The sequence below is a fragment of the Phyllobates terribilis genome, unplaced genomic scaffold (assembly GCF_046119375.1).
Source record: "Phyllobates terribilis strain yellow unplaced genomic scaffold, ASM4611937v1 Scaffold_11__3_contigs__length_659146591, whole genome shotgun sequence".
In the NCBI taxonomy this organism is placed as follows: Eukaryota; Metazoa; Chordata; class Amphibia; order Anura; family Dendrobatidae; genus Phyllobates; species Phyllobates terribilis.
Genome location: NW_027362771.1, coordinates 540,061,936 through 540,083,488, shown reverse-complemented (window position 1 = coordinate 540,083,488; position 21,553 = coordinate 540,061,936). Strand labels below are relative to the sequence as shown.

Below are 21,553 nucleotides of genomic sequence, written 5' to 3'. Positions count from 1 at the left end.
CGGCGGCTTAGGTGCGGTTGTGGCAACTGCACCTTGGAAGTGCAGAAGCCTCCGGTATTTCGAGCCGAGACCTGGAGTAACACGGCTGGTCCAGGGACCGGATCCCTTCCTGCGGTCTGATCCCTCTGACGCCTGGCAGATTCGGGCATACGGGTGCTGTCTTGCACTCGCCGTACCCCATGGGATACCTTCTGTTCCTGGAGCATTCCTCCCTTGCTCCCCTCTCACTCCTGGGCCTCTCTCACTAGGCCCCACTCTGGAGCAGAGCTCCTGAAGAGACTCTGCTCCTCTCCTCCTCTCTCTCCTTACTACTCACTGACCTGCTACTCTAAGATGGCTCCCCTTTATATACACCTCCTATTCAAGTGCTCCCCTGGTCTACGTCCTCCACCCACACCCACTACTGGTTCCCTCTCACTTTTGGTTCCCCCCACTCCAGCCAGGGACAGGGCAGCAAAATCAGTGCATAATGCCCTTCCAGCCGGCCTGGAGTAGTGTAGTGTTGAATGCGAGTGTTGGGGTCCCGGGCAGTACTCCATCCTTACCTGAGAGAAGGAGATGCCACACCTCTGGGTGAGGTGCAGTACCTCTGTGGCGACCGAACCCTCAGGGGTGCCACACTCCCTCCTTACCTGAGAGAAGGAGATGCCACACCTCTGGGTGAGGTGCAGTACCTCTGTGGCGACCGAACCCTCAGGGGCGCCACACTCCATCCTTACCTGAGAGAAGGAGATGCCACACCTCTGGGTGAGGTGCAGTACCTCTGTGGCGACTGAACCCTCAGGGGCGCCACATTAATAGTTGGATTAGCTAGCCCAAAGCCTGTCTGTGGAAGTCATGGACCGAGCTACCAGGCGACGAGGACAGAACTACTTTTACACTCTAGTTGTCAGATTTACCCCGACTTCTGCTCACCTGTTTCTGGACCACTGGGACTTTTAAAGGGATGCCAACTCCCTTTTATCAGTTTCCCATTTTTATTTTCCATGATGGGGATACTGTATGTTAAGAATTGTAGTCCCGCTCTGAGATATTTCCACCATTTTTAGATAGTTCTGATTCATTTCATAGGTTGTTGTTTTTTTTTTCCTTTTATGTATATTCAGTAATAGATTGGAACACTATAAACTATGAATATATGACTATAAATATATACCCACACACATACACAATATACAGGTGTATCTCACTAAATTAGAATATCATCAAAAAGTTAATTTATTTCAGTTCTTCGATACAAAAAGTGAAACTCATATATTACATAGAGTCATTACAGACAGAGTGATCTATTTCAAGTGTTTATTTCTGTTAATGTTGATAAATTAACTTTTTGATGATATTCTAATTTAGTGAGATGCACCTGTATATTTATTTACATGCCGTATGCTGTTTCTCTACATCATATATTATTTTACAATGCTGTGAAAAGTTTTACCAAATGAAAAGTATTTACCATTAAACTTCAGAACTGTGAGTTCATTGCTCAGAGTTGCATCTGGAGGAGGAAGGAAAAGTGTGAGATCCTATCAAGTGATTTACAGGCCACATGAAAAGGCAAACATGAAAGTTCAAAAATAAAGGATCAGAATTCAGGAGAGGTGGACACATAGGATACAGGTGTCTCCATTACTGTAAAAGTACGTACACATTAAGTTTTTGGACCTGGACTTTGAAGCAGATCCACTTCAAAATCCACATCAAAAACTGCTTCAAATATGCTACAAATACTCTTGGATGTAGATTTTTAAGTGGATCCACAGAGAAAATCCACAGCATCGATTGAGATTTCCTATCCGCAGCACTGGTCAATTTTTCACCATGGACTGCCATGAACTTATCACAGCCGAAATTGCGCAGTGAAATATGCAGAGGCAAGATCAGTGGATATCATGGCGGAAATGCTGGGCTGCATTGCCAAAGGTGAAAAAAAATAGGTTAGTCTATTTCTGTAAAATGCCATTCACAATGTTGGATGGAAATACTATGATATGGATGGAAAATATGTCGCATACAAAGCAAAGCGTGCTCGTAAAGTGCTAATCTCTAATAGAAACATCTCTGAAGGCTTAGGTTGGCTGGTGTCCAGCATAGTAATTTATACCACCCTTATATTGAACCATATTATGGCCAAACAATACCATGCTCAAATACATTAGCACTGCCATAAAGTGCCAAAATAACATTGCCAGGCAGCTGCCTGTGAGGTTTCCCAGTGGTTTTTCATAGCTTAGGGATTTGGTGCAGTATCTGAATGCCGAGGCCACCAATGCCAATGGCCTTCCCTTAATATTGACATCGGAGGTGCCTTGTGTGCAGGAACATAGGCCCTGATTAATCATTTATGGGGGTGGAGGGGTTAGTCACTTTTCAATATTGGCCATATTTGTTGAAGTTTTTTTAGCTAAATTCTTCAAAATGGGGCACGAAGTTCATGAAACTCAAAACTGGTATTCATTCATCAGATCACATTGAAGTTTAATGTAGATAAATGTAAGGTCATGCAGTTGGGCAGAGGAACTAAAATGTATAATTATTTACTAAATTGTAGAGCACTGGGGAAAACTGTCACTGAAAAACACTTGGGCGTATGGGTGGACGGCAAACTCAATGTTAGTGACCAATACCAGGCAGCTGCTGCCAAGGCAGATACAATCATAAGATGTATTAAAAGAGGCATAGATGCTCATGACAAGAACATAGTTTTGCCTCTACAGAAGTCACTAGTGCGACCGCACTTAGAATACTGTGTACAGTTCTGGTCTCCGGTGTATAAGAAAGACATAGCTGAACTAGAGAGGGTGCAGAGCAACAAAGCTTGTTAAGGCATCCTGTTTAATAAACTGCAGGCATCAAGACAGGTAATTAAACTTGGGGCTTCTCAGTTTGGAAAAATGAAGTCTTACGGGCGATCTTATAACAATGTACAAATATACGAGAGGACGGTACAGAGATCTTTGTAATGATCTTTTGTGTGACTGTGACAAGAGGGCATCCTCTACGTATAGAGGAAAGAAGGTTCATAATCAAAGAAGGTGATTCTTTACTGTAAGAGCAGTGAGACTATGGATTCTTTACTGGAAGAGCAGTGAGACTATGGATTCTTTACTGTAAGAACAGCGAGACTGGATTTTTTACTGTAAGAGCAGTGAGACTATGGATTCTTTACTGTAAGAGCAGTGAGTCCATGGATTCTTTACTGTAAGAGCAGTGAGACTATGGATTCTTTACTGTAAGAGCAGTGAGATTATGGAATCTTTACTGTAAGAGCAGTGAGACTATGGATTATTTACTGTAAGAACAGCGAGACTATGGATTATTTACTGTAAGAACAGCGAGACTGGATTCTTTACTGTAAGAACAGCAAGACTATGGATTCTTTACTGCAAGAGCAGTGAGACTATGGATTCTTTACCGTAAGAGTAGTGAGACTATGGATTCTTTACTGTAAGAACAGCAAGACTATGGATTCTTTACTGTAAGAGCAGTGAGACTATGGATTCCTTACTGTAAGAGCAGTGAGGCTTTGGTTTATTTACTGTAAGAACTGCGAAACTATGGATTCTTTATTGTAAGAGCAGTGAGACTATGGATTCTTTACTGTAAGAGCAGCGAGGCTCTGGATTATTTACTGTAAGAGTAGTGAGACTATAGATTCTTTACTGTAAGAGTAGTGAGACTATGGATTCTTTACTGTTAGAGCAGTGAGACTATGGATTCTTTACTGTAAGAGCAGTGAGACTATGGATTATTTACTGTAAGAACAGCGAGACTATGGATTCTTTACTGTAAGAGCAGTGAGACTATGGATTCTTTACTGTTAGAGCAGTGAGACTATGGATTCTTTACTGTAAGAGCAGTGAGGTGCAGTACCTCTGTGGTGACCGAACCCTCAGGGGCGCCACACTCCATCTTTACCTGAGAGAAGGAGATGCCACACCTCTGGGTGAGGTGCAGTACCTCTGTGGCGACTGAACCCTCAGGGGCGCCACATTGATAGTTGGATTAGCTAGCCCAAAGCCTGTCTGTGGAAGTCACGGACCGAGCTACCAGGCGACGAGGACAGAACTACTTTTACACTCTAGTTGTCAGATTTACCCCGACTTCTGCTCACCTGTTTCTGGACCACTGGGACTTTTAAAGGGATGCCAACTCCCTTTTATCCGTTTCCCATTTTTATTTTCCATGATGGGGATACTGTATGTTAAGAATTGTAGTCCCGCTCTGAGATATTTCCACCATTTTTAGATAGTTCTGATTTCATTTCATAGGCTGTTGTTTTTTTTTTCTTTTTATTGTAAGGCAGCGCTAGTCATCATACTGGGGGACACTCGCTGCACCGGGTCAATTAAAGCACACCAGCCACGTTTTTTCAGTTTTCACACTCCAGCAGTTTATTATACAACCTAACTGCTATAACAGAGTCCAACTCAGTGGCTCGCCGACATATTACATATAACGTCCAGGAGCCTTTCAAGTGGCAGACAGGCCCACTTGGCTCCAGTTGCAGCCCCCAGCAAAGTCACTTATAGAAATGTCCACATCAACAGTGTTTTTACCTTCGCCGGGTTTTAGCTGCTTCAGACTTATTCTGCCACCACTGTGGCTTTGCGGCTTCCCAGATGGGGGTCTCCAGCCCTCGTTCCTTCAAAGGCTACTGGTATGTTGTCTCACCTAACACCCAGGCTCTGCCTTCCAGGACTCTTGCCTTCCAAGGCTACTGGTATCGCTTACACCTAAGGATCCAGCCTCTGCCTTTCAGGCTTCACCAGGCTTCAATGGGCCTCACTAGGCCTCACACTCTAGCGGTGTCCCACACAGGAACAAGCCTCACGCCTTACACACCCTGTCTCAAGACTACCAGGGTTTATATATTCTGCAGTACACACACACAGGACCTGTGCTGATGTCACAGTCATGTGACCAGTCACCTGAGGGGGAGGTACATGGTCAGCCAAAACACATCCTGGACCATTACCGTAATGCCGCAAGTCGCTGCATTACATTATGTATATTCAGTAATAGATTGGAACACTATAAACTATGAATATATGACTATAAATATATACCCACACACATACACAATATACAGGTGTATCTCACTAAATTAGAATATCATCACTAAATTAGAATATCATCAAAAAAAAATTTTTTTTTAATCAAATACATTTTTATTGATCATATTTAGACATACAATAATTCCAAGGCATTAATTTTTTTAAAAAGGTGAACAAGGAACAAGAACATTCCAACAATCCCCTCCTCCCCCCACCCCTTTCCGACAGCACCCCTTCCCCTAACCGGTAGAGAGGAAAATAGAAATTTCTTTATTGTTTGAAGCTTTTTCTATTAATCAGTTATGGTAGAAAACCAGTGGTGTATTATTTAAGTGTTAATTTGTACTGTATTCTATAAGTTTGGAGTCAGTGTTCTCAAATTCCCTTGTATTGTATCCATGGCTCCCATATCTTTTCAAATGTGCTCAACTTCCCTCTTTTTTCGTATATTCCCTTTTCCATTTGTATAATAAATTCCATTTGTCTAAGGAACTCTTCTTCAGAAGAGGGATCAGCTCCTATCCACTTTCTTGCTATAACTTTCCTAGCACAATAGAGTAATCTAGCAATGGCTATTTTTATATTTTTATCAGCTAGTATTTCTTCTACATAGCCCAACAGACATGTAACAGGGTCTCCTGGGACTTCGCATCTATACGCGCCTTCAGTCTCGGCAAAGCCCACAGACCAGAATCTTAATAGTCTAGGGCATTCCCATATCATGTGATATATGCCCGCTTCCTCTCTTCCACATCTTGGGCATTCCGAGTTATCTTTCAACCCCATTTTATGCATAATTAATGGAGATCTATAGACTCTGTGGATTACATAAATATGTGACAGTCTAGCAGGTTCGCTCATCGAAAGCATAGGTATATATTTCAATATGTTTTCCCAAATATCATCCCCTATGATTCCTACTTCCTTTTCCCCATTTATTTTTAGATTTTATTGGATACTCCAGCAGAAAAGTATGCATCAAGTCCTTATACGTGCCCGAGATTACTCCCCTGGTGGTCCCCTCTTGACAGATGCATTCCATAACTAGACCTGTTTCCACTACCATACGTTTCCTGATTTTTGGGGTCTGGATTGCATGATTAATCTGTCTATAGTGATACCATTCTGAATTTGTCAACAAGAATTCTTTCTGTAGCTGTGAGAAGGATTTAGCATTTTCCCCTTCCATTATTTGATACATATAATTAATTCCTTTATCTGTCCATTCTCTTATGATACCAATCTTTTGCATCTCTGGAAGATTATTATTATTCCATATAGGGGTAAATTTAGTCAATCCCTTTATTCCCCTCACTCTCTTTACCAGGTTCCAGGTTTTATGAATAAGGTCCATTGTAGGCATTTTTTCTCCCAACCTATTTATGTCTCCTCCCTCCAATCCCTCAAGTATTTGCCTTTCTCCAATGGAATGTTCCAAAATTCTTTTTGTAGATCCACCAGATCCCAAACATGACCATCCTCTAAATTGTTGACTCTGCGCTGCCAAATAATAAATCTCCGGGTTTGGTAGTGCCAAACCACCCTCCTCTTTGGGTCTTTGGAGAGTTTCTAGCTTTATTCTCGCCTGCTTCTTCCCCCATACCAGGGCTCTGATTATTACATTTAAGGACTTAAATCTCATTTTAGATATCCAAATAGGGGCGTTATGTAGGATGTATAGTAACTTGGGCATCAAAATCATTTTAAAAAGATTTATTCTCCCTACCACCGTTAAATGTAGTTTATTCCATATATCTATTTTAGTTTTCAATTTTTGAAGTAGTGGCGATAAATTAGTATTAAGATAATCTGTAACCGGTAAAGATATTTGTATTCCTAAGTACTTAAACTCTTTTTTACTCTGCAAGCTATCAACATCTTCCCCTTTATTTGTCAGCTCAGCATCTTGATCCACCTTAAATAGGACTGATTTGGACCAGTTAATCTTCAGCCCCGATATCGTCCCAAATCTCTCAATTATCTGCATGGCATGGCTCAATGATTTATCTGAGTCACTCAGAAATAATAATAGATCATCTGCATATAGAGCAATTTTTTCCTCTAATATTCCATATTTGAACCCTTGGATCTCCTTTGTTTCCCTAATAATTGCAGCCAAAGGTTCAATTGCCATGGCAAACAGAACCGGCGACAGTGGGCACCCCTGTCTGGTTCCTCTACCTAAATGAAATGAGGGTGATATTGCTCCATTAATTCTTATCTTGGCAGTAGGTTGTGAATACAGTAATTGCACCCATTCAGCAAATTTTGGTCCAAAGCCGAATTTTTGCATAACTGTCCATAAGTAGTTCCATTGTACACTATCAAATGCCTTTTGGGCGTCCAGTGAGGTGATTATTCTACGGCCTGGGTTATTGGTTTTAAGTTGAAGATTAAGATATTATCTTCTAATGTTAACCGCAGTGGATCTATTGGGCATGAAGCCAGACTGATCTGGATGTATTAGTGAGGAAATTACCCTGGTTAACCTATTAGCTAGGACTTTGGCCAGAATTTTAACGTCAGCGGTCAGTAACGAGATTGGTCTGTATGATTCAGGTATTTTAGGGTCTTTCCCCTCCTTAGGGATTACCACTATCACCGCCTCCCTCATAGAAGCCGGTAGTATTCCCCCCTCATTTGACTCTTCAAATACTTTCAACAGTTTAGGCAGCAGAAGTTCAGAAAATTGTTTGTATACTTCTAATGGTAACCCATCTATACCTGGGGCTTTCTCACTAGCCATGCCATGCAGAGCGTTCTCCATTTCCTCAACAGTAATGGGAGAGTCCAGCCTTTCTCTGTTTTCAGAATTTAGTTTAGGGAGCGTAATTGGATTAACAAAATTATCTATTTCCTCAGAAGTCCCCATCCCTTCCGGTGAATAAAGTTTTTTATAAAAGTCACTAAAGATTCCCAATATTCCCTCTAATTCAGTAGTGATCTTCCCCTTATCGTCAATCATTTCATGGATAAAGGAACTGTTCCTTTGTGCCGATGCTATAACCGATAATAGATGCCCAACCTTTTCCCCTTCAACATAAAAGTTAACTTTCCGAAACGCCTGCATTTTTGTCATTTTATCAATTAGGATCTTATTTATCTTATCCTGTGCATTTTTTAGACTGCGTTGTACCTCAGGAGTATTACTATTTGTGGCTTCTTCCTTCACCCTTTTCAATGCTTTTAGGCCTTCTTTTTCTTCTTTTTGGGTTTGTGATTTACGCCTACAAATGTCCCTAAACAATAATCCTCTCAGAAAGGCCTTCATCGCGTCCCATTCTATTAATTTATCAGTACTAGCATCATTATTAATAAAAAATTCTTTCAATTCTTCTTCTATACTCTGAACATTAAGATGTTGTAACCATACAGGGTGCATTTTCCATCCCACTCTGACTATTCCTTTTTGAGATCCGTACCCAATGGTTACCATAACTGGGCTATGGTCTGAGATTATTCTAGGGAGGTATTTTACCTCCTTTATCATGGAGTCTGCTAGTTCATCTGCCAATGCCAAGTCTATACGTGATAACGTACCATATGATGTGGAGTGGCACGAATAGCTTCGTTTCCCTGTGTTCTTAACCCTCCATGTATCAATCATTCCAATTTCTTTTATGAAGTGGCCAAAAACTGTATTAGTACTTTCCTGTATGTTTGATTGCCTCTTACTCCTGTCCCAAAAATTATCAGTTACGTTATTAAAGTCTCCCATCATCAAAAACGGTAATATTCTTCCTCGTTCAGCGTATTCTCGCATTAGTCTAATTTTGGTGCTAGAGTAAGGGGGGAGGGATGTATAGTGCCACTATACACATTGTGACCCCAAAAAAGATCCCTTTAATTGCTACTCCCTGCCCTTCTGGATCAATATAAACATCCAATTCTTCAAAAGGTGTGGACCTATTAATTAGAATTGAGACCCCTCTGGCGTAATTAGAAAATGTAGAGTGATATGCTTTCTTTATCCACCTCCTATTTATAATCTGGGTTGTTTCCTTTAGTAGATGTGTTTCTAAAAGACAAATTACCGATGCCCCTTGGTCCTGCAAGCTTTTAAATATCGTTGCTCTTCTGGTTTTCTCCGATAAACCCCTAACATTCCAGCTTATAACTTTAAAACTACCCATAAAATACACTTAACAATGTTTCCTTTTCCTCTGTTTCTCTCCTTTGCTGTCGGTGCCCTCCCCCGCACCCCCCTTTTCTACCTCTCCTCCCCTCTTTGAGTGCTCTCTAGAAGCTGTGGGTTCTCCATTCCTGTTTGGGCTCCTAAGTTAGAGATTCCCCTAACTACTTCACTTATAATTCCCCCCCGCCCGCCGCTCCCAAAGGTACTTTCTATAAATTTTGCCACCAGTATCATAAATCTTAAGTATCAAATATTCTTAATATAATTAATATTCTTCCCCCCCGCCACCGCCTTGCCCTTCACCAAGGGCTCAAATTTAACATCCGTACATCTCGCAGTGGTTCTTTTCATCCCCCCTCCCCTCTTTCACCAGAGAGGGAAAGATTTTAAACTCATTATATCAACAGGACAAGAACAAAACCAACTCAAATTGGTCCTGAACCATCAAAATAGATAGCAAAAATATGACTAGAAGGCAAGGAGCAAAAAATAAAAGCCCCCCCCCCCTCCAGTTCTCTTGTCCATGACAGCATTGTAGGGTTGCCTATTGTACTCTGTAAAAGGCATCTGTCCAAATAGGTAGTTCCCATTATTAAATAGTCACTGCGCATGTCCGTTCAATAAGAGATCTCAGCCGACCTTTCTCTTAAGGAATATTTAAAGTGTCTTAGCAGACTCTCATTTCTAGAATATCATCAAAAAGTTAATTTATTTCAGTTCTTCGATACAAAAAGTGAAACTCATATATTACATAGAGTCATTACAGACAGAGTGATCTATTTCAAGTGTTTATTTCTGTTAATGTTGATAAATTAACTTTTTGATGATATTCTAATTTAGTGAGATGCACCCGTATATTTATTTACATGCCGTATGCTGTTTCTCTACATCATATATTATTTTACAATGCTGTGAAAAGTTTTACCAAATGAAAAGTATTTACCATTAAACTTCAGAACTGTGAGTTCATTGCTCAGAGTTGCATCTGGAGGAGGAAGGAAAAGTGTGAGATCCTATCAAGTGATTTACAGGCCACATGAAAAGGCAAACCTGAAAGTTCAAAAATAAAGGATCAGAAGTCAGGAGAGGTGGACACATAGGATACAGGTGTCTCCATTACTGTAAAAGTACGTACACATTAAGTTTTTGGACCTGGACTTTGAAGCAGATCCACTTCAAAGTCCACATCAAAAACTGCTTCAAATATGCTACAAATACTCTTGGATGTAGATTTTTAAGTGGATCCACAGAGAAAATCCACAGCATCGATTGAGATTTCCTATCCGCAGCACTGGTCAATTTTTCACCATGGACTGCCATGAACTTATCACGGCCGAAATTGCGCAGTGAAATATGCAGAGGCAAGATCAGTGGATATCATGGCGGAAATGCTGGGCTGCATTGCCAAAGGTGAAAAAAAATAGGTTAGTCTATTTCTGTAGAATGCCATTCACAATGTTGGATGGAAATACTATGATATAGATGGAAAATATGTTGCATACAAAGCAAAGCGTGCTCGTAAAGTGCTAATCTCTAATAGAAACATCTCTGAAGGCTTAGGTTGGCTGGTGTACAGCATAGTAATTTATACCACCATTACATTGCACCATATTATGGCCAAACAATACATTGCTCAATACATTAACACTGCCATAAAGTGCCAAAATAACATTGCCAGGCAGCTGCCTGTGAGGTTTCCCAGTGGTTTTTCGTAGCTTAGGGATTTGGTGCAGTATCTGAATGCCGAGGCCACCAATGCCAATGGCCTTCCCTTAATATTGACATCGGAGGTGCCTTGTGTGCAGGGACATAGGCCCTGATTCATCATTTGTGGGGGTGGAGGGGTTAGTCACTTTTCAATATTGGCCATATTTGTTTAAGTTTTTTTAGCTAAATTCTTCAAAATGGGGCACGAAGTTCATGAAACTCAAAACTGGTATTCATTCATGTCTTTACACTTTGACACAAGTGGCGCAAAAATTGTGCAAAAAAAAAAACTGACGTACATAAAATCACTCCAGGATGGATCTGGAGTACAAATGGGAAAAAAATTTCAACTTTTTCAAAAGTCGCAAAATCAATCTAATGAAAACATTGAGAAACCCTAAACTCCTTTCACATTGACGAACTAAAAAAACAACAGGAGATCACATTGAAGTTTAATGTAGATAAATGTAAGGTCATGCACTTGGGCAGAAGAAATAAAATGTATAATTATGTACTAAATTGTAGACCACTGGGGAAAACTGTCACTGAAAAACACTTGGGCGTATGGCTGGATGGCAAACTCAATGTTAGTGACCAATGCCAGGCAGCTGCTGCCAAGGCAGATACAATCATAAGATGTATTAAAAGAGGCATAGATGCTCATGACAAGAACATAGTTTTGCCTCTACAGAAGTCACTAGTGCGACCGCACTTAGAATACTGTGTACAGTTCTGGTCTCCAGTGTATAAAAAGGATATAGCTGAACTAGAGCGGGTGCAGAGCAACAAAGGTTGTTAAGGCATCCTGTTTAATAAACTGCAGGCATCAAGACAGGTAATTAAACTTGGGGCTTCTCAGTTTGGAAAAATGAAGTCTTACGGGCGATCTTATAACAATGTACAAATATACGAGAGGACGGTACAGAGATCTTTATAATGATCTTTTGTGTGACTGTGACAAGAGGGCATCCTCTACGTATAGAGGAAAGAAGATTCATAATCAAAGAAGGTGATTCTTTACTGTAAGAACAGCGAGACTGGATTCTTTACTGTAAGAGCAGTGAGACTATGGATTCTTTACTGTAAGAGCAGTGAGACTATGGATTCTTTACTGTAAGAACAGCGAGACTGGATTCTTTACTGTAAGAGCAGTGAGACTATGGATTCTTTACTGTAAGAGCAGTGAGACTATGGAATCTTTACTGTAAGAACAGCGCGACTATAGATTCTTTACTGTAAGAGCAGTGAGTCCATGGATTCTTTACTGTAAGAACAGCGAGACTATGGATTCTTTACTGTAAGAGCAGTGAGACTATGGATTCTTTACTGTAAGAACAGCGAGACTGGATTCTTTACTGTAAGAGCAGTGAGACTATGGATTCTTTACTGTAAGAGCAGTGAGACTATGGAATCTTTACTGTAAGAACAGCGAGACTATAGATTCTTTACTGTAAGAGCAGTGAGTCCATGGATTCTTTACTGTAAGAACAGCGAGACTATGGATTCTTTACTGTAAGAGCAGTGAGACTATGGATTCTTTACTGTAAGAGCAGTGAGACTATGGATTCTTTACTGTAAGATCACTGAAAGTATGGATTCTTTACTGTAAGAGCAGTGAGACTATGGAATCTTTACTGTAAGAGAAGTGAGACTATGGATTATTTACTGTAAGAACAGCGAGACTATAGATTCTTTACTGTAAGAGCAGTGAGACTGGATTTTTTACTGTAAGAACAGCAAGACTATGGATTCCTTACTGTAAGAGCAGTGAGACTATGGATTCTTTACTGTAAGAGTAGTGAGACTATGGATTCTTTACTGTAAGAACAGCAAGACTATGGATTCTTTACTGTAAGAGCAGTGAGGCTTTGGATTATTTTCTGTAAGAACAGCGAGACTATGGATTATTTACTGTAAGAGCAGTGAGACTATGGATTCTTTACTGTAAGAGCAGCGAGGCTATGGATTCTTTACTGTAAGAGTAGTGAGACTATGGATTCTTTACTGTAAGAACAGCGAGACTGGATTCTTTACTGTAAGAGTAGTGAGACTATGGATTCTTTACTGTAAGAACAGTGAGACTGGATTCTTTACTGTAAGAGCAGTGAGACTATGGATTCTTTACTGTAAGAGCAGTGAGACTATGGAATCTTTACTGTAAGAACAGCGCGACTATGGATTCTTTACTGTAAGAGCAGTGAGTCCATGGATTCTTTACTGTAAGAACAGCGAGACTATGGATTCTTTACTGTAAGAGCAGTGAGACTATGGATTCTTTACTGTAAGAGCAGTGAGACTATGGATTCTTTACTGTAAGAACAGCGAGACTGGATTCTTTACTGTAAGAGCAGTGAGACTATGGATTCTTTACTGTAAGAGCAGTGAGACTATGGAATCTTTACTGTAAGAACAGCGAGACTATAGATTCTTTACTGTAAGAGCAGTGAGTCCATGGATTCTTTACTGTAAGAACAGCGAGACTATGGATTCTTTACTGTAAGAGCAGTGAGACTATGGATTCTTTACTGTAAGAGCAGTGAGACTATGGATTCTTTACTGTAAGATCACTGAAAGTATGGATTCTTTACTGTAAGAGCAGTGAGACTATGGAATCTTTACTGTAAGAGCAGTGAGACTGGATTTTTTACTGTAAGAACAGCAAGACTATGGATTCCTTACTGTAAGATCAGTGAGACTATGGATTCTTTACTGTAAGAGTAGTGAGACTATGGATTCTTTACTGTAAGAACAGCAAGACTATGGATTCTTTACTGTAAGAGCAGTGAGGCTTTGGATTATTTTCTGTAAGAACAGTGAGACTATTGATTCTTTACTGTAAGAGTAGTGAGACTATGAATTCTTTACTGTAAGAGCAGTGAGACTATGGATTCTTTACTGTAAGAGCAGTGAGGCTTTGGATTATTTACAGTAAGAACAGCGAGACTATGGATTATTTACTGTAAGAGCAGTGAGACTATGGATTCTTTACTGTAAGAGTAGTGAGACTATGGATTCTTTACTGTAAGAACAGCGAGACTATGGATTCTTTACTGTAAGAGCAGTGAGACTATGGATTATTTACTGTAAGAGTAGTGAGACTATGAATTCTTTACTGTTAAAGCACTGAGACTATGGATTCTTTACTGTAAGAGCAGCGAGGCTATGGATTTTTTACTGTAAGAGCAGTGAGACTATGGATTCTTTACTGTAAGAGCAGTGAGACTATGGATTCTTTACTGTAAGAGCAGTGAGACTATGGATTCTTTACTGTTAGAGCAGTGAGACTATGGATTCTTTACTGTTAGAGCAGTGAGACTATGGATTATTTACTGTTAGAGCAGTGAGACTATGGATTATTTACTGTAAGAACAGCGAGACTATAGATTCTTTACTGTTAGAGCAGTGAGACTATGGATTCTTTACTGTGCGAGCAGCGAGGCTATGGATTTTTTACTGTAAGAGCATTGAGACTATGAAACTCTCTGCCACATGAGGTTGTAATGGTTGATTCACTACAAAAGTACAAGGAGGGCCTGAATGCCTTTCTCATAAAATATAATACTACAGATTTTGGGTATTAGATTCTGTGATGAAGCATTGATCCAGGGAACTAGTCTGGAAGGATTTTTTCCCCTAATATGGGACAATTAGAATCTGCCTCAATAAGTTTTTGTCTTCTGGATCAACATGTTAGGTTATAGGTTGAACTCAATGGACTTGTGTCTACCTTGAACCTTAAAAGCTATGAAACACATAGAACAGACTTCAAAAACAGGCGCTACTGGAAAGATGGATATGGCGCAAACAAAATATAGGCGCAAAACTCTAAATACTCACCAAAAAAACAGGGATAAATGCAATAATGAATCGGGTCCATAGTGCTTTATTTAACTGGAACCAAATCATGGGACACTGCGTCCTAGGAACTGTGGCCCAAGGAAACTAGACATAAAAGAATAGGACACCAAACCGCCTAGAAAACTGCCATATAAGGGGCAAATCTTTTAGCCAAAGATATTTGGTATGCATACCACTGTGACGCATCTTCAATACTTACAATGACCAAACAGGATGCCGGTGAGGATGCCCAAGATGATAAATATGATGCCCAATGTAACTATCAAAGCCAGGGACAGCCAACCATGACTTTTCTTTGGATATCTTCCTGTTTAAAACATGAGAAGAAACGGACCATACTCACAATAAAGATCTGATTTTTAATCTATGTCGTGACCCTAACAGATCTTAGAAAAAAACCTTTGTATTCCTTATAGAAGACATAAGATCAGAGGGAACAGAGCTTAGGAAAGATAATGAGAGTAGCAGTGATTTCACTTTGGGGAACATGTCACAATATTCAGAATTAGGAATGGATTTCTAAGGTTCATATTGATAAGATGTAAAGGAGGATTCCCATCTTATAAAGTAGCGGCATCTGCTAGATAATGCCATTACTTGATCATCGTTTGGGATCCAACCTCTGGGACACCTGCCAACACTTTATAAAATGGGAATAAGAGATTATCTGAATGGCTACATTTATAAATATACATATAGGTAACGTTCTGGTTTTGTTCTCACCTATATGGCTAAAAAATGTTTCGTTGAAGTTAGCTGAAGATGCGTCCATATCTAAGTGGAAAGAAAAAATTAATTTGATTAATTGATACTGAAAGGTCTTTCCTATTTTCAAAATCTACCAGGACAAGGAAACTTGACATTGACGTGATTGCGATACATAAAAATTATGTTAAGGTAATTTTTCCTACATTAATATGCCAGAGGTTCTTGCACACTATTTTAATCCCCCTTTTTCGTATATTTGTTATACTATCTTGTGCCATGTTTTGACCTAGTATTGTAAGTTGTAACCCAGCTATGTCTCTGAAATAAATGCCCATTCTTATAGGGCCTTGGACTGTTTTAATTCTTCTGAAATTTTTGGATTCTGATCCAGCTATCCCTGACTACACTTTAGGATCTTATTCTGTCCTTTTACTGATTCTTTGGGTTTGACGATGGCTAGTTTAGTTTTTCCTTCATCTGGCTGCACCAGTCAGCTTCTTTTCAGGAACTTAGGATCACGGGTTTACCATGACAGAGAGGAGCCAGAAAACCACAGTGTCTTAATACACGTACTCCTGCATTGAATAGAAGCACTTCTCCCTCTTATTAAATGGTGCTGGTTCGTTCAGCAGTGCAGGAGTTAAACTTCTTAGCATAAAGTCTCTGTAGCTTCCTTCCTGGAAGTTCTCATCTGTTCAGTATCAGCCACTCCCTTCTCCTATACAGTCTCTGCTCTGACAATCTGGATTGACAGTGTTAAGTCTTGCAATGCCTGGTTAGGAGTGGAGGATTCGGTGTTCGGTAGAGGCATTTAAGGAGAGTTGTTCTGTGACTGTTGCTTGATGTTTTGGCTGTGTGCGTAGTCCCTTCCTTTTCTATTTTTGTTTACCTTCCTAATCCCTTTGGTGTTTTCCCTCTGTTGCCTGTGAGGGCATATTTTGTTTGTTTGATATTTTAATTTATCCCTATACATCCTTTTTTTTTTTTATCTGGACAGATAAGGGCTGACTCAGAAGAACAGCAAGGTACGTGGCCCGATCATTTTCACCATCAGAAGTAACCTGCGGAGCAAGGATAGCTAGGGCGCCCCTATTGTTAGGGAAAAGGTAGGAGCCCCTGGTCCCGGGTTATCAGACAACAGTATCGTGACACTTAGGATTCATAAAGTGAAGTCCAGATCCCAGTCAAGGTACTCCTTAGACTGTGTCTAAAAGATTGGCCAGCACAAAGTCTAACTCCAAAGACATTTTGTGCTTAAGGTTTCATTACACACTTCTCTTTACATTGGTTATTAGATACTTTATTATACATGACATGGCAGAAGAAAATATTAAAGTTTTGAAGGAAACATGAGTGTAGCAGATGCTTCATTATAAGTAGATCAGCAACATATCTAAGACGTTTTATGGTCTTAAGTCTGTGTCAGGAAAGATTGCCCTTTTCTTAGCCAAAAATAACATACTAAGCAAAATAAGGATACAAGCTATCTAGAAACTCTGATGATAAGAGCATTGTGGAAATGATTGTAAGGAAAGAGGATGACAAATATGAATATAGAACAATTTTACATTAGAGAATAAGAACTTATCTTATACTCCTACTTCTTAAGGTTGAGTGCTAGACCTCTGACCCTAAAGAAGAGGAAACAATGACTTGCTGAATCTCCAGGGACTTAGTTACTGTAACTTTTCATTAGGCCATTAAATCTGCCCTACAGACCAAAGGATTTGCCCATATGTATGAGCACCTAATGAATTAGATTTTAATTCTAAACCCCGTTGGATACTGGAATAACCTCTTTGAGATACACGTTATTTTCTATACTAAAACTATGCAGCACGGTGCGGGGTGGTAGACGCAGGTGAGGCACCGGTCTTCTCCTACTATGCCCTGGCATGCTACATGAAAGAGGGGGTCCTGACTGGGTGCTGATGTTGGTGATGTGAGGGCCTTTCACCTGTGCAGGCCGCCTGTGTCCGATAATGTTGGCCGGCCAAGACCATAGGTTTTAAAGTTTAATAAAGGAGACTCTTGTTCTAAAACTTTTACTGAACAGTAACTTGGTACGGGTTATATACAAGGAGCAGTGGGTACAAAGTCTTATGGTGGGACAACTATGTTTTATTTTGCATATTTGGCATTTGCATCAAGTGGACCCTGTGAAATAAAAGAAAAAGGTCCAAATATCAGGATATCTACTTATTTATGTATTGTCTCTGCATATATGAAATATATGACTAAGTGGTAATCCTAATACTGAGACTAGTGATGCCACTGGTATAGGCTTACGAACAATTTAAATTCTGGATCCTCCTGGGGATGTTTAGGACAGAGGGCTTTCAGGCCTGGATTTTCCCCTCATGTCTACTTTTTATCTTAAGATCATTGGTTGGGGAGTCTTGGTGTGGTTGGTCATCTACAGACGGAAGGAGATACAGAGGATGTGTCTACAATTAATCTTACTCCCCAAAAATAAAAATAAATCAAGAAGTTGTGCGGAAACCAAGATTCAGCACAAACGAATTCTAGGTCATTATTTTATCTTTTTGATACCGGGATGGACACATGCAGCAGAAGTCCCCAACATCTATTTGGTTAATTGCACGGATCAACTCCTAAAGACGTGTTGGATTAAAATCTGACACATAATTTCCGCCCAAAAATTATCCCTATTGTCATTGAATGGGACTAATTTTTGGCTTTTCAACCTAGTAAACCACAGTAAATATATAAAACACTTATTTCCTGAGCAAATTTTTTTTACTACAGAGGCAAAACCTCCAATGCATGTGAAAATTATTTCAGAAACCGCATTCACAAACATAGCCTGCAAATTAATGCAGATTTGCCAAATTTGTCAAAATTTCTGTGGCATCTGATACATTTGATTGTATCCGTTAGAATCCTCAACCGTGAGATCATTTTTCCCGTGAAAACATTGTGTCGCCCCATACCTGACATCTAAACGTCTAAAAGCAACTCGGATATTTCCTTTCTAAGGTGATGACAGCCTCTGAGCCCTTTGGGACATTGTGCGTGCTGCAATGGCATCTCTGGATTTAGGAGTAAATACTTCGCTCAGCAAAACCAAAAACTTAGTATGAAGTAAATTCGAGTATGAAAAAAATGTGATAGCAGTTGTGAGATAAAAGAAAGGAAACTGTGGGTTAGAGGAATTTCCTATTTATGTTCTGTTGAATTCTGAACATTTGGCCCCACAGCAAGGAAACCACTGACATCCATGATGGAGGTGGAATTCAAGGAGTTAATAGCATCCTTGAGTTGTGCTCTACTTTGCAATTTTACATCCCTTTCTACCCTTTTGATTTCTCCCAGGACTTTTTTATCGAGTCTTCTCAGATTCAAAAATTAAAAAATTGACCAGATGTGCAGATATAAATGTATGGGGGTGAATCACGATCAATGTGAACAGCTTCATTGTCTTGGACTCTGAAAAAACTGGAGCATAAGGAGAGGAAGCTCTCAGGACAATACTGTATGTAAACACAGATGGAAGGGGTGCGTGAAGAATATATAAATGTATATCACCCCCCTCTAAGGTAGCTCATTATAATTATACTTGAGTGCCCAAGCCCATTGTTTTTCTACTCAGGAAATATGATGGTGCATATTTGTTATTTTTATCCCATTTATAGTGCCTGTACAGTTTTTAGTATGGCCAGATAGCCACTTTAGTTAGATATTGATGATCTATCCTTAGTGGGGGTCCAACACATGGCACCTCCACAATATCCCTATCCTACACAGTATGAAGCCCACCACAATGCCTCTTTCACAGTATGATGCCCCTACAATACCCCATTCACAATATGAAACCCAAACAGTGCTTGATGATCTATCCTTAGTGGGGGTCCAACACATGGCACCTCCACAATATCCCTATCCTACACAGTATGAAGCCCACCACAATGCCTCTTTCACAGTATGAAGCCCCTACAATACCCCATTCACAATATGAAGCCCCAACAGTGCTTAATGATCTATCCTTAGTGGGGGTCCAACACATGGCACCTCCACAATTTCCCTACCCTACACAGTATGAAGAACCCCACAATACAGCCGGTGTCCTGTACGACTGCAAAGCGTTACACATCGCTAAGGCCGGCCTTGTGTAGAGAACACAATACATGTCTGCACAAAGAGTGCATCCAGCTGCTGTTGCCTGTCAAATGTAGACTAGTGGGAATCCTAATAGTAGTGCAGAAATATTCGTAGTCTCAGCATAAAGAACCAGACTTAAAGTTTCTGCACTGCTGGTAGTTCCTTTTGAAAAATATATGAAACCTAAATGTCTTTATTCACTAAGTCTACATTTACGCTATTCAGGATTGAGTTGACCCCTTCATCAGGATAATAAAATCTTGCAAACAAATGAAGTATGCTGGCTTAAATGCATAAAAAGGTGCCAACAAGAAGGCCTTCCACGGAAATTTCAGGGCCCCATTTTTGGACCCCCTTGAGACTCTGCCAAGGTTCCACCGCAGCTACACCTTCACCCCTCGAACCTTCCACAGTGCCACCGCCCATTCTTGGAAAAACTCCACTTCTGCACCACGTCCTCACCAATCACACATTAACAGTTTCCATTGAACACCAGATTATATACATAGCCATCAGCTTTTGTTTCGGACAAAAGATTTTTTAAGACGCCACCACCACGACAAGATAGACTCTTTTGGCCGGGCCACACTCCACTCTAACCTATTAAATATTTCTTAAAATATCCAATACTCTTTTTAGGCATATTTTTATTTATTTTTATTTAAGGGAATGTGTCACATACATTTTTTAAAATAATGAATAATACCACATACAGGGAACAAATACCACTACAACATGACCAGACCAAATATTACCACCACACAGTGACCGAATAATACCACATACAAGGAAAAAATACCGCCACACCATGTCCAGACCACATATTACCACCACATAGTGACCGAATAATACCACATACAAGGAACAAATACCACCACACCATGACCAAATCACATATTACCACCACATAGTGATCAAATACTACAATACTGATCATTAATAAAAAAACACAATCCTGATATTACCATAAGGGATATTATGCACACGAACTCTGTACATAGTATACAGTGTATAGTGTAAGTGTACTGGTAATACAGCGACTTACCAGTGACATTATACACAGGAGCTCTGTATATACTATATAGCATACAGGTAATGCAGTGATTACCAGTGACAATTTTTGGTCACTTTTAGGAAAGCACAGGCTAAACACCCACTACATCTATAGCATCCAGTGGTATTGGAGGACAACCAAGTAGTGAGTCCAGATGGAGAGGTGTAGTGACTGTGCACTACTCTGTCCCCCAATGATCTCCCTTTCCTGAAAGTAATTTGGGGATAGGAAGCAATACAGTCACCAATTTCACTATAAATTTTAAGAATCGCCCAGTATTTATCAAGAATAGAGCGGATATCCTTAGCACCATTATTAAAAGTGATGATAGACCGTGTCCCATCATCATGTGTCTTATTATGGTCTGTTGTGAGTAGTTTAGTCCTATCCTTCTGGTTAGCCACATAATAGGCTTTCTTATTATTATTACCTTTCACTCTACCTTTGGTTCCCACAACATCAAAATCATGTCTCTTAAATATAGTTTTTGTTACCTGTATTGGATTCATCCAACGAGTGCTCATAAACATTCTTCATTGCTTCCAGTGATAGCCCGCTATGCCTCCTCTGATACTTACTGTCTTCTGTATGAGGGATTTTGCTCACCTCTGAACCACAAATACATCACATGCCCAATCCCATGTCCATTTGCTCTCTCGGACTTCCTGTAAGCAGTGAAAATAATAAAAATCAGATAATGTGTAGAAAGAATAGAGGAAGTTGGTGGAAAATGCTGATTCTTGATATTCCGGAAGATTCAGTTCCTTAGCTATACTAGGAGTGGGCTTGTGCAATAAATACTATGAGCTTTTGAGTATGGTCTTAATTTAAATTTTGGGTTATTTTTTGTCTACAGCTTCTATTTAGCTATAAGTGGCCATACTAACTGTCCTGCAGTCATACTGACCTCTAGAT

General features: G+C 40.0%; 1 protein-coding gene across 4 annotated transcripts in view; it reads right to left on the bottom strand.

Moving 5' to 3' along the window:
- LOC141166814 (C-type lectin-like) overlaps window positions 1-21,322 on the bottom strand; it is an 85,563-nt gene extending 64,241 nt beyond the window's left edge. The window contains exons 1-5 of one of the 4 annotated variants that reach the window (XM_073653883.1): window positions 21,133-21,322; window positions 15,478-15,528; window positions 14,954-15,061; window positions 10,133-10,174; window positions 1,454-1,495 (exon numbers count right to left, since the gene is read on the bottom strand). In XM_073653883.1, the coding sequence (XP_073509984.1) occupies window positions 1,454-1,495; window positions 10,133-10,174; window positions 14,954-15,061; window positions 15,478-15,528; window positions 21,133-21,175 (286 nt within the window). In that variant the 5' untranslated portion in view covers window positions 21,176-21,322. The remainder of the gene's footprint in view (window positions 1-1,453; window positions 1,496-10,132; window positions 10,175-14,953; window positions 15,062-15,477; window positions 15,529-21,132) is intronic. The other 3 variants (XM_073653880.1, XM_073653882.1, XM_073653881.1) reach the window with 3 other exon arrangements.
- Between the last annotated feature and the right edge of the window lie 231 nt (window positions 21,323-21,553).